General features: G+C 34.3%; 1 protein-coding gene across 2 annotated transcripts in view; it reads right to left on the reverse strand.

Moving 5' to 3' along the window:
- Positions 1 to 17,301, reverse strand: part of Gabrg2 (gamma-aminobutyric acid type A receptor subunit gamma2) — an 86,936-nt gene extending 69,635 nt beyond the window's left edge. Inside the window, exon 1 of one of the 2 annotated variants that reach the window (XM_032914301.1) lies at positions 16,585 to 17,301. In XM_032914301.1, the coding sequence (XP_032770192.1) occupies positions 16,585 to 16,688 (104 nt within the window). In that variant the 5' untranslated portion in view covers positions 16,689 to 17,301. The remainder of the gene's footprint in view (positions 1 to 16,584) is intronic. The other variant, XM_032914302.1, reaches the window with a different exon arrangement.
- Between the last annotated feature and the right edge of the window lie 607 nt (positions 17,302 to 17,908).

Raw genomic sequence — 17,908 nt, forward strand, 5'->3', positions numbered from 1 at the left:
GCAACCTCTATACTTGCAAAGAACAAAGAGTTTCTACAGGCAAAGAATAGTCAGTCGATGTTCTAGGATTACTACCGTGATCCAGTTGCTCTGACACAGACCTCTTATCATGGTTTGTTTTTATTTTGCTTTGACTCTTTTCTCCCAAATTGTGCAATGACATGGAGTGTTTATGTTTAATATATCTGTGGGAGAAAAATAGTTTGCTATTATCTCTCTGTCATGGGCATCTGTACCTCTTATAATGCAGTCCTTCTATCTGTTATTTTAGCCCATATCATATTGAATTTATGCATAAAGACATCTATAGACCCATTCCTAAGTTGACCCATAGATAGAAATGAATATACGCCAAATTCCCAGTAGAATTGTTTCATAAAATATGTGATGTTCTTGGAATGAAATGCAATCAATGTCATGGAATGAAGTGCTGGATGTCAATGAAGTTAACAAGATGTGGGTACTGACAACAAAACAAACTCAAAAATAGAATTCTCAACAAAATACGATGTGCATACAAACATATACAAACATGGTGTAAAGTTTAATGTAGGATAAACTATTTGTGATAGCATGAAGATAGCCATTCATTAGAGACAGAGGGAGAGAAGAAAAATTAGCAAGTAGATGAAGGTATTTCCTGGATTTTGTATAATATTTTCTTTCTAGAGATGGTTAAGACATAAACTTTTTCTCCTTTGTGCAATACACAATTTCTATTTTCACCTTGATCACTTATTTACATTTCATTTCTCAAAAAGACAGCTTAAAATAACCAAATTAACCACAAAAGTTAGGAAAATTAGACTCCCATTAGCTATTTCTGACCTTAATAGCATCTTTCCAAAATCATCCAATTGCCTGGCATTTGCTAAGATAGCCATTTAAAATCATTTTAAAATATTGAATGGATCAATAATAGCATGTGTTATTTGTAAAATTAGTTAAAATCCATGTTAATTTTCTCCTCATAGTTTTATAAAACAATTAAAGGTTATGCAGATGATCTTCCTATTATACTGTATTTCCTATCAGCCATTGTTCTTCTCATTAAATGCCAACCAACCCTTCTGTATGGACAAGCAATTGATGCACTTGACATACACTAGATGTAGGTTTTAGGTCTCAACAGCACAAGTTCAAGACCAGAACACACAACAAATTCTAAAGTCATCTCAACTATGACGGTTCTCTCATAAGATGGAAACAAAAGAGTTGGTTTTAAACAGGGTTAGGAAGAAATATAAATGGATAATTACTAATAGGCAGTTTTCCTTGTCGATTTATTTATTAGAAAAAATCAATGTCCTTATTTAGAAAACTGAGAAAATTACTATTTTTTTGACAATTGTGCTGGGATAAAACCCAGCATTTTCTGTAAGCTAAGCAAGCAAGCATCCTCCCAAATCAGCTATAGCCCATCATCAGACTCTGCACTCCTTGTTCTGTTCCAGCATGGGAATCAAAGATAAATTTTAACAATAACAACATGAGTGATCATATGTACCACTAAGAATTAGTTCAAAGAAAAAATAATTTATATTTTTATATATGTTCACTATTGTACTCCAGATTTCATAATGCTACTTCTTCCTCAACATATACTCAAACACCATCTAGACAACTCATTTTTAATCCTGCATACTAAAATTATGTAAAGGTCCTTATACAAATATAAATGTTAGCAGAACTTTGTATACTTGGTGACCTAACTGATCAAAGATGAAATCAAACCGATGGTATTCAAGTGATAGGGAGGTGTAGGAAACGTAAGAGCCATTGAAAAAAAATAAAACAATTTCTTGGATAACCATTTTTAAACATTTAAAACTTCCTTAATTCACTTTTGATATAAATAACAATTGGTTTTTTTGTATACAACTCAAAACACAGTCAATCAAAAATATCACTGTCTTTAATATTTGCGTCCTACTAATTCAGTCCCTATTTAACTTAAACCTTTCTAATCATTCTGAGAAAAAAACCATTTGGAATATCATGTAGACATAGTATCAAAAGACATTAAAAAGATATGTAGCAAGTTTCACCGTTTTTAATATTCTTGCAGAGTATATAATCATATTTGGTAAAGTCTCAGTTGTCTGTAATTGGCGTTCAATGATTGTTTTCAGTGTGCTAATCTGCTTTGTAAAGTGAGCAAAAACAAAATCAAATTTTCTGATAGATAAAAACCATGTAATAAAAACATAGTAACATTGTTCTGGTTTTATTGCAACTACTTTGTAGCTAGCTGTCTTCTATTATGAAAAGTGATACTAATTTTTAGGTTTTAGTATTTTTAAATGAATATGCTGAGGTTATAAAATTATACCGAACTACTAGCACTTGAGATTAAAAAAAATCCAGTAAATAATGGGGTGGAGACATGGTTCAGTGGTTCTGAGGAAATAGTACTCTTCCAGAAGGCCTGACTCAGATCCTACCGCCCACATTGGTTAGCTCGTCACAGCCTGCACTCCTAGCTCCAGGGAACCCTAGATCTCTGGCATCTATGTCACCTGTACTCACACAAAAATACATACTCATATATATATACACTTATGCATGCACACACAGACACATGCACTGCACATGCTGGAATTAAAATGTGATAAACCTAACGTATAAAAATTCATATTCAGAATGTAAATAGCCACAGGACATTTAGTTGCTGTGAAATCATGAGAGTGGCTGAATTTCAAAAGTAACGTTTTAGAGGTTTAGATTTTTTTTTCAACCTTCAGTTAATCAGCTTGGATTTGAGACTCGTATGCAAGACAAAGCTGCAGGTAGGAAAAGAAAGTGATAGGTGTTGTGCTGGTATCAAACACCTCTATTTTTATTTGTGGAGAAAAACACTTGAACAAGTAGAGAAAGGCAGCACTTCACATGAAAGACAATCCTCTGTCATTCTCTTAGAGTGTGAATAATCTGTCTCCCAGTGCAACTAACTTGACACTGAGGTTAAATCTACTGAAGTGCCTCTCTCTCCACTTTAAATCTCAATGTTTTGTGAGAAGGATGAGCCTTTTCTTCCAGAACAAACACTATTTCAAGCAATGGATATAATACTTTTGTTCTCTTTTCTGTCAAAAATAAAAAGAAGGAGCTGGAAAGATGGCTCAGAAGTTAAGAGAGGTGGCTGCTCTTCCAGAGGTCCTGAGTTCAATTCCCAGCAACCACATGGTAACTCGTAACCCTCTGTAATGGGATCTGATGCCCTCTTCTGATGTCCAAGGACAGGTACAGTGTACTCATATACATAAAGTAAAAAAAAATCAAGAAAAGGAAGAAAAAGAAAATATAAATAAACTCCTACATATACACCAGCACAAATATTATGTATTTACAACAGAACCATAGATAGAAAAATCTGTGCATCCTCCCAAATTGTCTGTGTGTCAAGGGCAAAACTGTCCCACGTCTAGTGAAGTCTGACGCTCCCTGAGAGCGGGTGTAAGAAAGAAAAGGTTGGCATTTTTTCTCATATAATGTCTGCAAAATATCCAGAAATGTAGTTAAATGCACCAAGTTCAAAGTCATTCAAACAAGGTTTTATTGATGCACTCATCTAGAATCTCCAGAGTATTATCTATCCTACTGTGTCTGAACTGGGCATTTACCTGATGAATACTAGTTCACAATGCTGAATTCTTATGGGCTTTCTCTTACACAAGTTTGGGTGAATTTCAAAGGATCACATTTGCCTTTATATTTGATCTTGGTTTCTAGGGTTCCAGCAACGAATGTTTTATTACTCATTTAGTACAGTGGTTTTGTAACTTAGACAATTTACGTATTTATTTTTGGTGTTTAGATAGTACATTGCATTTCCTCTTACCTCTTTATGCAGGTTAATTTCAGCAATTTTAACACAGACCTCTACTCTCAGCAAAACACGAGAGAATATGTGTCAGCAAAATATGAGTGATAGTGTCCTAGTTAGCCTTTTCTAATGTGGAAATGGCTGTGAAGGTTAAATTTAAACGTGTTTTAAGCTACCATGTTGATTTCATTAGAAAATAAAAAATTATATTAATAAAAGGTGGTTTTATGATTCATTTATTAATGAATTGATAACTTTCACCTTGTCATAAGATTTTAGAGCCATTAAGTCATTCTGAATTGATATTATTGTGTAGTTAAAAAACAAAAATAAGTGAAGTCATAATTCGGGGCATTTGAACTTACTTTGGTGATAATATAAGATGAGGAAGTGGTAGAAAGACAGAATCTATCATCAGCTTCAGGTGGTATTGGATGATATCCTTAGCTTTGGGGTTTACAGAAGCTAGTGACCTGCTGAATTCTCCAAACCTCTTTAACTGGCCAGTCAAGAGGCACTGGGCAACTGATGACAACTAAAAGAACTGAAGGAGTCTACAAAAAATTTGAATCTGAAGTTTTAAAAACTCCATCTTGCCCAAATCACAAAGTCAATCTTCAGCATAGATGAATCTTACTTTTGTTAAATTTAGTCCACACTAATTAATTTTATACGTAATAAATTAAAACGTATCTACTAATCCTCTCCGTGACAAGTCCTTAGAATTTTTAAATCAATCAACTAATACAAATGTAATTATTGTATGAGAAATTCCTCACTGTTTTTCCACACTAAAAATTTTAGCACCATGAAACTAAATTTGTATAAACAAGTCAGTGAATATGCAGAGAGATACTTTGATAACTACTATAAGTAATTCTGTTTGAAATAACTGGACTGTTATGACAATTAAGATGATTTCGACCTTGAGATTTCTGAGATAGCAGGAAGTCAATAGTTAGTAAGTTAATTGTCAAGTGATTGGAGATTGGTGTGTGAACTGCAGAATTCATCATTCTGCACATCTCTTCCTTAAGGACGAGACGGATACCCTGAAATATTCTCACCAACACAAAGCCTTCACTTGAGCTACCGTTTAAATTTATACTGTAGCTGTAAGTCTGGGCACTAAGAAATGGTTTCTGGCTTCCCAAATTCTTTCTTTTGAGTTTTCTACCCTTGTTTACAGATGGTCAAACATCTGGATTTAGTTTAGTGTTCAAGTTATGTCAAAATCCTATTTCCTTAAGGTCCTTGTATTTGCTCTTACCTCAAACCATTCTAATTATAAGTATGATGTTTACTCAACCACATAATAATTTCAACTCTTAAAATAATCACTGTAACTTTTTATTCATTGTCCAGAATAATTTTATTTTCAATCATATTACAAACCTTATTTGATCTGTTTTTAATACTTATTGTAAGGAAGTGCCTTCATTGTGCGTGTGTGTGTTTTCTTTTTTAGTTTATTGTTGTTTTATTGTTTGTTTTTCTCTTTACTGTCTTCCTTCTTGCTGCAAGGCTGGTGTGTGTGTGTGTGTGTGTGTGTGTGTGTGTGTGTGTCCATATGTCTGTGTCTATGTGTCTGTGTATGTTTCCATCTTATATTGAAAATAAAATAGGACCAAGATATCTAGGAGTGTACTGAATATTTACTTAAAGGCAGAGGAACCAGGCCATGGAGTGATGGAATGGATTTATCTTCTTTAATTTCCACTTTTGTTCCACAATCAGCTGAGTACTTAAGAGTTCAGGAAAGACACATATTTGGCCATGTCTGCCAGGGGAACATGAATGGAACTTTGTAGATGCAGTTGTATAAAAACGACAGAGGAAAAAGTATATTAGTTATACAACTTCCTGGAGTCATGTGAAATAAGTGAAACAGGCCAGTAATTGACTGTCAGTAAAATTATAAAGGTAAACTTATAACATCATCATATGTAATCCAACACTCCATTTTAAAGACAGGTTTTATTCTAAAATATTAGTACCATAAGAACAAGTGCTTACTTTATTTAGCTCTGGTTTTTTTTTTGTTTTTTTTTTTTTTTTTTTGTTTTTTTAGCACTTGTCATAATACTAGGAACAGAGCCTATATAACATCTTGAAAGTTAACGGAAAAGCAGGATGTCATATTTTGATTCCTTTAAATAGGCTCGAATCCTTTATTTTCGCCAACTTCTGCCTAAAACACACTTGAAACTTTTTGATGTCCTTCATCAAGACTTAAAGATCTGCTAAAATGTGGGGAAATTACTCAAAATCAGAAGCCAAAGAGAATTCATTGAGTGAGGCACCTTGTCTCATTCCTTTTACATCTGCAAGGATGTGGTTCATGCTTGTGCGTCAGAGAACGTGTGCTGCAGGTGGGAACGACAATGAGTTTTAGGAAGAACTTCTTTGTTGAATCTGTGAAGCTGTAAATGACCTACTTGCCAGAGAATAACCTGGAAAACCTTCAAAAACCGTCAAGAATATTATCAGCAATATTTGAATACCTACATATCTGTGGTTTTATAGCAGTTAATTTTATTTGGTATATATTTAATACTCTAAATTCTATAATTCTCTCTCTCTCCCTCTCTTTGTGTGTGTTGGCACTTTATTCATTTTTGTTTTCAAAAATAAATATTAGGAGTGTGAATATTATCTGACTCAATACCTTCATCTTAAAGCCTGAAATATAATAGAAGTGTGCAAACAACTCTAAAATTCTGAAGTAACTCATGAGAATTTCATTGAAAGATAGCATTCCTCAAAGAAAATGAGAAGTAGATAATCAACTCATATACAGCAAATGTAGAGAAAAACAGAAAACGAACCTAGTGTTTAAAGGCATCTAATTACATTCTGTGTGGCATACAAAAAGCTCTGTCATACAGCAGAACTCTCTCATTGGGAGCACGCCATACTAAGGTTCTACAGGATTGTGAGAAACAAGTTTCTGTTCATGTATTTTAGCCACAACCTATGATACGTTTATATAGAAGTCCCAGGAGACTATGTCAACACTTTTCTTTTGAACACTGTCGCATGTCAGGGTCTGTCTGGGTAACCTCCAGCATAAGGCATGAGTGATTGAAAGTATATTACTTAATGACTTTAAATATCTGTAGAAGATCGCACCACTTAGAGACTCTGAGCAGTAAGTGCCCACCTAAGCTGCTCATATATGTGTTTCTGAAGAAACCTGAGGAAGACATATCTATTTCATGCTGCTAGCTTTTGGATAATTGATTATATAGATGCATGATATTTTGTAAACATTACATTCTAAAGCTGTGAAATTTGCAGTGACTTTCACTGTTGTACACTGGAAAACTCTTCTACGAAATTCTTGTAGTGCTCCAACACAGCTATTTTCATATCTAAAATTTTCACCAAGACAAATTAAAACACAGTCTCAAAAATACTTCTATAATAATGTACATGGCAACATTGTCACATAAACTTCAATGCAGACACACCATGAAGATGGCTAGATATATTAAAACTCAACATTAAAAAGATTTTACAGTACATGTAACACCATTGTATCTCAAATCATTGTGTTGAAAAATACAATAAGCATAAAAGAAAATACATAAACACTGAGTTTCATTAATATTAATTGTAAAAGTAGAAACCTATGGCCACTTACATTAGAAAAATGCTATCAATAAAAACTCATCTAACTATACATTAAATCCTGAAACACTGATTTGATTGGGTTTTTACTGAACATGAAGATTTCGGAGGTTTTTCTGCTCTGTCACAAATGAATTGGTGGGAAGCAAACATGGTGTTAGAAAGGTATTTTTGGTGCTGTTTCGGTAACCTAGGTGACAGATGATTTCCCCCTGCTATGATGACATCAATGAGGCACAAGAAGATTGGAGAACTATTCAAGACTGTGAATAGCAAAATATAAGCTAATATTTTTATCTTTCCCAGTACCCTCTAACTATAAATGCATATATTCTAACAAAAATGAATTGACTGTCGAGATAGGCAAATCAAGCGTGTCCTCAGTAATGACTTTAGTAATTTTGCTTAATGAACAAATGTCAGTATTTTGATACCATCTACTGGAAAATAATTATCTCTCTAGTTTTATTTGGGGTTGTTATATTCAGGGAGGAGCCACACAACATACCTTCTTATTAGATCTTTGTCCACATTGTTAGAGATAGTTTCTGGTTTACAGAAATAACATACTTAAAGCGAGTAGTGCAGATACTGTAGAAATTACAGACTTTGTCAAGGATTAATTATCTTGCTCCAGTTAAAAGAAGAGAATTTATAAAATTTAGAAATTAAAGTAATTAGAAGATTTAAAAATGTATATTTTGCATGCTTACAAAATTTAGGGTTAAGAAGGGGAGACAGAGTTACTGAGGTAGAGAGAAACATTGAAGAAATAGCATAGACACAGGAAATATAGTAACAGCAGTAACAGGCACAAGTACAGTCTTCAGTCACCGCTCAAAGTAACCATGTGAGAAATGATCGCCTGCCTTTTTACATAAGTGACTGGGGCTTCTTGTGTAAGTAAATGCCTAGCTACAAATGAGTGTCTGGCAGATACAACTCAGTAGTTGGCCCTCTTAAAGACGTCATCATACTTTAGAATGTACTGTCTTGTTACAGTACGTTTTTTCTTGGTTTGTAGACAAACTTGATGGATGTAAAGTTTAAAAGAAAGAATCTTTTGAAAATAAAAGTATTTTTCTTTCTTTCTTTTCGAAGAAATGTTACAGAAAAAATTTAATGTTTCTCATTATTTAATTAAATAAATTTAAATTGTTGAGCATGTATTGGAGGAGGCAAACAAATTCATTAAAATTATCTTTCCCGAGACAGATAGTAAGCAAATATATATGTATATATATTTTTAATGTGGTTTGTTAAATAAAAAAAAGATAGTATCTTAAATGAGCATTTCAGTAGATATGCCTGTCCACTGATCAAGGATTCCACTATTGTAGTTTAGCAATTATTTATTTACTTTTTGTTTATTCATGAATAGTGAAAAGCCATTGCTTAAGAAAGCAGTTAACTTGTTGACATGTCTACTAACCTTTACTTTCACCAAAATATTATATATTGGAAATGCTAAACTTAAATAAAATTAAAATAAAAACTGTAGAGGCACTAAAAATTTCTTGTGTGCACTCTTATATGACACTTAGTTTTGCACTTCAAATATGAATGCCTCCATTCCTGTAGTTTTGGTTTTGTTCTATCCAAATGATCTTGCTTTAAATATTTCTGGAGTTAACTATAGAATACAGTTGATATGCATACTTAAGGTGGTCATGGTATCTTCTATGACTGAATTTGACCATGTATATAGAACTAACAAAGGCTAAGCAAAGATATATCAGTTGGAGATAATGAGTAATATATATTATTTATAACTATATATTACTTATAATAAGTATATTTTTACATTTACATAACCAAATGTCTAGTTTTATATTAATATACTATAATATTTGTATATAATACAATTATGTATTATTTTGACATATTTTAAATTATATAACATACACATATATAACACACACCCATTGAAGTTTTGCGAATTTAGTCTATGGCAAGTCAGTGCCATAGGGCACAGGGTAGCTTTAATCATTGACCTTTCTGTTGTTCTGTTTTGGGTTTATTTTTTAACTAGATATTTTCTAAGTATTAAGATGACATTTCAAAACATGTATACTCTTCTTCAAAAATAAATCCCATTAATTTATAATTTTGCTATATGTATGAAATATAGCTATAGAAGTGTATTTAAAACTTTGAGCAACAATAAAAGAAAAGGATGTTATCATATTAAAACTGTAACTAGATGCTTACAGGTGGATTTTCAAATGCTTGTGAATCATAGGCTCTCTGTCCTATGCTTTCCTATCACTAGAATTCTACCCTACTCTCTAACAGCAGCATGCAGCATACAAGCATCTCTTGTATACCACTTATCTGCATGAAGTTTAATAGTTATTTCTATACCTTTCTGGTCGTATCCTGTATCTGCATGCTTTAGACGACAACTCAGAATGTCAAGAACAGATCTTCCGGACTATACTGCTCCATAAGTCTTACTTAGATAATACAGTAAATCTCACGCAAATGTTGTCCCTTTAATAAATTAAGAAAATTTCTCTAAATTTTTGCTTTTTGTTTTGAGATAAGGTCTTACTATGTTGCCTGTGTTGTCCTGAAATTCACCACATAGACTAGGCTGGCCTTGAACTCAGAAACTTTCTAGTGCCATGGAATTAAGAAATGAACCACCATGCTAGACTAATTTATATCAAGCTTTGTGTATAGAGTGTTTAACAACTAGGTATTTTAGGTATATTTTCAAAAGCAACTTATAAAGTGACTAATATGTACCAAACAGCAAAAAGACCATAATCATTTACTTTTCTCTAACACAAGTATATATTGAATATTGACAAGGTATATTTAGTGGTATTTTTAAGACACTTCACCTAAATTTGCCCCAATAAATTACAGAATTTACTTTCTATTTGACCTACTACATAGACTTTTTTCTGTAACTGAACTTGTATTCATGGCAGGGTTTCAATTACTACCAAGGATTCTTGCTTTTAAAAACATCCCTTGTTTTGCCCACTACTATGTTATTTTCTGTTCTTATGGTTTTCTTTATGAATGGGTGGAGAGTGTAATGTCAAGGTTACTTATTTCCCATTTGCATGGTACTTTATCTATGCACAGCTATACAATGATCTTATAATAATATAGAATTATTACCGTGTTTATATACACTTATATAATACTACAAGGATTAATATGATTTGGAGTTGAATTTTATTTTTACCCACTAAGCCACTAATATGGAACTTAAAATGGGCTTTTATTATTTTCTTTTAAAGAATATTCGACCTCCAGTATGTGGATCTAATGAGAAAGGAAAAACTCTCCCAGGAATGTGACATGAAGAGGCCTGTTTGTTTCAAAACAATCAATGTGATTTCTTACACCTGGAGTTGCTTTCAGGTCGCTGTACTTGAAGAGACCATAGTCTGTACAATAGTAATGAAACAACGGGAATCTTGGACCTCACTAAAGCTGCTATGTAAGCACTCCTAGGCAGTCTCTTGAATCTGCTTTCTTCTTGGTTATGACAAGTCTTGAAAGGAGATAGCAGTATCTTCCTATTCTAACCTGCGAGTCTGGTGAAGGTGTAGGGACTATTGATATAAACATTCTAGTAAGACTGAAACCTATTATCAACTCTTAGGACTTCATTTTCTCCTAGAAGTAAAAATGTTTGTGTCTCAATATCGGGATATCCCATAACAATACTAATTAAGTAACCTCTAGCATGATGGAGGTAATAAAAAAGTCAAAATCATATCCTTTAATATACATATATTTTAAAGTTAAGTTTCTAGTCAGTGATAAAATACTGTCATTTCCCCTTTAATATTTGGTACTATTAAATCAATTTCAACTTTTCATCTTTCACTTTTCTAGGACTTTTTGTAAGGAAATTGAAGAAAAACACTGAGAAAATTTTCCTGTGGGTTTTCTCAATGAAAGACATAGTGGTGATGACATTTAACTATTTTAAATGGTGATGACATTTAAACTATTAAAAAGTTAAATATAAAAGAAATGTATTTTTCCAAATACAAATTCTAATCTGGTGCATTTGGTATGTTCTTAAGTATACAATGCTACTGAATATTAAGGTTTGCCTAAGTATGTCGGTCTATAGAACACAGTGTGATTTCATTTAATGACAGTATAATGGGTAAAGACTAAGATCCCAAGAAATCCTCCAAAAATTTTGGGTTAAACATTTTAATTTATCTGAGGGACATTTTGACATAATATATATTTTCTAGACTCTGTTAAATTGGTACATACTTGTGATTTTTGAGAAACAACTTTTCTAAATTGATCACAAAAGTTCTAACTCAGCCGTCTGGAAGTTCAAGCAGTATGGGTGTCAAAACAATCTGGATTTCAATTTAGACAATTATTCCATGATTATTTTTGTTTAGACTGATGCCAAGAGGAAAAAAAAAATCATCTCACTGGAGACGTGGCTCATTTAGTATCTCTGTGTTCTAGAACCAATTCCCAGCATGAGGCATCTTATGGGTAGCTAGAGAAAGACAAGACATCTTCAAAATCAGCAATAAAGTAGGCATACTTTAAATTTACTTCTGTCATGTATGTAAATATAGTGAGCTTTATATGTGTATGCCAATTGTATGTCATCTTCGCTATGGTCCGGGGAAATAATGATCACCACCAGGCTTGAGAAACTAGATAACAGAATTACAGAACAGATGAAGGGGTTTGCTAAGGATACAAAAAAAAAATCGGAAGTAACAACATGAGAATGTACGTGGGTTCACATGGAAAGATATGTGGGCATCGTGATAGTTAAACAGGGCACATACGCACAGTAAGTGCGGAAATGTGTGCACATAGAAAGTACAACTGTTTGTATTTTAAATCAGCTGCTATTACCTGTGGTGTTATTGATTGCAATTACCTGCCCTCTGTTCTGGTAAGTATGGTAGCTTGACGAGACTGATTGAGAGACATTTACATTGTGCTTAAATTTTTAAACATCTCTGTTTGACAAGCTAAGATGCTATATTCAACAAGCAACCATGAGCCCGGTAGCACAAAACAAACTACAGGGATCATGTCCCTACAACCAGTCTTGACTTACTTTTAATTTGATTGGAAATTATACAATATGTAACCACGTTTTTACCATTAAATTTTCTGTGACTTAATTAAGTATGGACATAAGATAATCAAGAGCCATTTGTGCAGCTAATTGTCTAAGTGAAACCTAATTTTTTAAACTGGTGTGGAGCAACGGTCTATAAACCAACCTAGAGTCCCAGTATGAGCTACACATACTGAGACATTAAAAGCAAAACAAAAGCAAAAAATACAAAAACATAGTTTGGAAATCCCAGCCTGTTATCCAGGTGTTTGATCTATGGTGTGGTAGAGAAAGAATTCTTGGAAAATCTGAGTCATACATATGTCCTCTTTTTTTTAACTTTTTACGTGGTTGCTTAAGGCAGACTAATTGGAATCCTGGGTGGAAAACCAAAACAATTAATTATATGTGCTTATGAAAAGCAAAAGTAGTTTTCAAGATAAAACAAGGTAAAGAATATGTACAGATGTAGAGTAACAGGCTCGCCTGCGGAGATTAACTCTGTAAACAAGTTGGAAGAAATTGGAAAAGTGCAGTATTTCTTTTATGTTTATGGTTTGCAAAAATTAAAATCTGTATAAAGCATAATTATGGCATGAAAAACTTTCACGATTTTCAATATTTCATATGAAACATTTTATTCAGCAACAGCTAAGAACAGAAATAAACATAAACTTTAAAAAGATATTCAATAAAATATGTATGAATGTGACAATGATTAATTTACAAAGATGTCATAATTTGAAATAGATCAAGGGGAGAGTATATGAAATGGCTGGAAATATATAATAGAGAGGGGAATTATTTATGTTGAAATCCAAAATTAAATACAGTAAAAAACTGGAAACTATTATGAAAAATTAAAATTGAAATTGATTATCAACAGTTCAAGCTAATTTGTTACTGACCAATCTAATTCTTTGAAAATAATTATCTATCACTCCAAATAGTATAAGATAGTTTTTGATAATCAAAATGAAATGAAATGTCTTCTTTCATATAAAAATTTCCTATGCTCATTTATTTCTGTTGTATTTTATGTTTCTACCTTTTAAAACTGGAACAGAGTAAAGTTATATTAAAATAATTTACCAAATTTTTAAAATTTGTCTTAAAACATACTTGCCAATATATGTATTTGAGGTATATAGAATTTGGGACTATATTTACATAGACATTTACATAGGTACATATGCTAAAATTTTTCAAGAACATTTTACACATGATACAAATATAGTAAAATCATGGTTTTTATGAGTGATTTATTTACAATTAGAATGCTTATGGATATTCAACTAATTTATGGTGCCAGGCGAGTAAAACTTAGGGTTGAAAATATTTACATATATTAACTATGACAATAAGTGAACTTTTCTAAACAGGGAGACTAAAGGCCTATTTCTTTAAAGGGAGCTCTGAGAACTTGTTAAAATTAACATTCTTAGACTTCACTCAGACCTCATGACTCAGAATCATCATCCAGTGTGTGGTTTAGGAATTTCCATTTTAGTAAGTCCCCAAGTGATTCTCACAAGTTGTAAACAAGAAACATGGAAGTTGAGCAAACTTAAGTTTGTGAAATTCTCACTCTAAGGAAAAGTATAAGCTTCTAGTATGCTCATTCCGGTGCTTTGTTTTAAGATTTATTTTGTTTTGATGTAGACATAATCTAATGAGTTTAGTCATGTAATAGGAAAGAAAGCTTATTCAGAGATTTATAAATAAAAATGTACATTAAACATTTTTTTCTTCTCCTACAATGTTCAGTACCTTTCACCTACTATAGTTCACAACATAGACCCTCAGGATCTCATATTTTTCTTCAATATTATTGTAATCACTCTCATCAACCTCTGGACCACCTTTAGAGATCAAGGTTTCAGTTTTCCATACTCGGCCTTTAAGATAGAACGTTTATGGGGCTGCAGCACATTAAACTCGGATCATATACACTGCACCAAACTACAGTGGTTGCTTCCTCTTTACTTACTGTAAGGATACAAAAAATTTTGTCTAGAGTTCTAATAACACATAAATCCCAACATTTAAAACTATGATAAAGGCCATCTAGGCTACTCTTATCATTGTAATATGTAACATCAAGTTTCAGTTTTTAGATGATACTGGATTCAAAAAGTGAGGCCATTAGAGGGGGAAAAACTATCATAAATACTATCACACACATCTAATAATAAAGTAATATTTTTGGATTAAAATAGAATGTTTAGAAATGAAATACATAAGAATATGCTCAGGCAGTTAGTTACAAATTGTTTACTAAAAGGAATGGAAATAAGAAAAACAGATACATCTAGATTTTATTCCACAGGTTCCATGGGTTGAAGAAATACAGAATCAAAATAATTTTTTGATTCTCTGATCTCCAAAACAAAGTTAACTAACTTTCATAAAATGTGTAATAGGAAAATGTGTGATAATTCTGAATAGAAAATGTTTTAATGGTTTTACTACGGTTTGTGACTTACAATATTATTCCCAGTAAGTGTTCCTCTCCTCTTCTGGGAAAACTTCTTCAGTTCTTAATGAAACTATCTACTATGATCAATGTTTATTGTCAAAGAAAAATAAAACAAAAGAAGTGGGGACGGGGTATGAGCTAAGCACATGCTGCCTGCCTGAATCAAGAAAGTGCAACTTTTACTCTTTGTTTCGCTTGACTCTCCTTTGCATCCAAAATCAACATGTTCTGTTCCCAATACTAGAGAAAGAAGGTCAGAGAAATGGATAGATATCTCTAACAAGGCCAAAAAGTAGTTAAACAACAACTCCTTAGCCTTTTTATTATTATTATTATTACAACTACTACATCAACTTCCAAGGAAACTCTGAAGGAGTGCCTTGATATTTTTCATAGACTCTATTATCAGAGATTGGGGAGGCCACAACCATAGGAGTAGTTTGTACAGTGGTTTGTTTCAAAATGTGAAATACAGAAGTGCATGCTATGGAAAGTGTGGACTTCTATCCTGCTGTTAGTTCTTGTTGGAAACTGTGATGTGGCCAGGGTTGCACTGTTCTTGGAGGGATTCTACTCTCATGGGCTTAGTTCAGGGAAGTACTTAATAATCTAGAAGAAACACTTTTCAGGGAGCACTCATGCTCAGGAATTTGACCAGTTCTCCCCACTATTGTTTGTGCAGGAAGACTGTAAATCACTCATGCATACTTCACAATTTGGGCACTGCATTCACTTGCTTGAGCATGTTTTCACGACTGCAGCCAGGCCAACTCTGTTCCAGGTACATTTCCTAAACATTCATTGAACTATATTCACTACCTCATGTGCAGCAGTCCCCCTCCCATCTGAAGGTAGGAGTAGCAATAACCAGTGCCGGGTCCCCAGGCTTCTCTGCTGTGTCTTGGCCCACTGGCCTGACTACAGGGTTGTCCTTTGTAGATTTAGGGATGCTGTATGGTTTGACAAGCCTCTTCCCATAGGGCCCTTAGCTAGATCGCTGTCCTTGGTGCTGAATCGTGTTTGCCCATCTGAGATTCAGCTGCAGGGTCAGTGGGGCTGCATAGAAAACCTGGCTGACTGAAAGCTCAGGTGCACGACCAAAGAAGACTGTAGTATATAATAGAAACAGACCTGTCCCCGCCCCCCAGTCCTCCCTCACACAGATCACGCTTGTGTTCGCCAGGACCCCATTTGTAATTTTCTCTCCAGACCCCCACCCAAATGCCTTCAATATGGCCTCGAATGCCGGTGTGCAAGCACAGCCCACTTCATATCAGATTGCAGCAAATTCAAAACCTATTCCCGGAACACGGAATCTATGAAATGAGCTTCAGCGCTTTGAAACAAAACACAAACAAATAAAACCTAGTTCAATAACAAATAAACCAATATGTCCTTCCTCTCTCTCCCCCGTCTCTCTCCTACCCTATATAGTCACTCTTCACTAAATTATAAAGCTGAAATCCCAAGAGTGTCCCAAATCTGGGTGGTCTCCCTGCTTCCAAAACCCTATCTCTCCCCCATACCTCTCTAGAGCCAAACAACGCTGAAAACGGCCCATCTTACCCTGGGTAGAGCGATAGCAGGAGCAGAATCCACAGCGTCATTTTCTGTGAAAATACAGGAGAGTAGACTGTGCTTCCAGTGCTCCATGTATTTGGCGAACTCATCGCTTTTTTTTTTTCCTCTCGCCTCTCGCCTCTGGGTTGCAGAAGAATCCCTCCCCTTTGTATTATTATTATGCTGATGATTTGATGCTGGCTCCCCCACCTGCCTCTAGTAGGTCCCGTCACTCAGGAGATGTATTGCTACCAGCTTCAAAATTAATATTCAGGGGGCAGAAATAAAGATCAGTACAAACGCTGGCAGATACCATCAAAGCGTCAGCTCAGGCAGCGGCTCCCAAGTCTGTGGGGATAATAGAATTGAGGCAGGGGGATGGTACACGCGGAGATGCACACAGGAAGGCAAATGAGAGAAACAGAAAGGTGCTCACATGCATGCCCTATGCACGCACAGGAATTCCCGGGGGTCCATCCTTTTACGTTTGTTTATCTATTTGCTCTCTTTTCATTTCTTTCTTTCCTTTTAGATGGGACTGTGTTCTCTTTGTCTGCCTCTGCGGTGTGTTTGTTTGAAAGAAATAGGAAAAAAAATCGCTCACTAGAGGCTTTGCCCGATTAAATCACACAGATTAACTGTGAGGTCAAAGTGGAAGAGATGTGAGGCTGCAGGAAGAATTAACACACGCATGAATTCTTGCCAGCACTTTTTAACCCTTTCCTGTGCAACATACTAGGATTTCCATTCATGGGATGAAAAAGATGCTTTACTACTCCTAGGAACAGAATCTCTAGAGAGAGGGTTGCTCTATTTGAGAACAATCTTGTAAACTTAAATCATTTCATTGTTTAGGGGAGGGGCAACATGCAGTGATAAAGAAGTATCTGTGCTTAGTGAACCATTCTTCTGAGAGAAAGGTTTGGTGGATTTTAATTGAGGGACAGCAGGAAACACTGATAGAGTAAGGCAGGAGGTAAGTCAATCTGTTGGAATGCTGACCAACACAGCTCCATGGAGATAGATGCTTAACCAAGATCACTAAATAAGGCCCTGCTTTGCTTGTGCCTGTGTGTACCAGTGGGCAAAACAGCGGAAGATTTGGCAATGGGAGACACTTTTGTTTATTCTGTAAGCTCTGGCCTTTGTTTTCTTAATTTTAGTTTTACAGGTTTTGGAATCAGTCTTGGAAATTCCTGTACTAACACACTTCTTTCTTGATCAAATGAGCCACAGGGACATGGGAAACTCTCTTCTTAGTCCAACCTAGTTAATTGACCATGGAGGAAGTCCATGGGATAATAGGGTCCCAGTTCCATCCTTAACTTCA

This window comes from Rattus rattus, chromosome 9 (assembly GCF_011064425.1).
Source record: "Rattus rattus isolate New Zealand chromosome 9, Rrattus_CSIRO_v1, whole genome shotgun sequence".
In the NCBI taxonomy this organism is placed as follows: domain Eukaryota; kingdom Metazoa; phylum Chordata; class Mammalia; order Rodentia; family Muridae; genus Rattus; species Rattus rattus.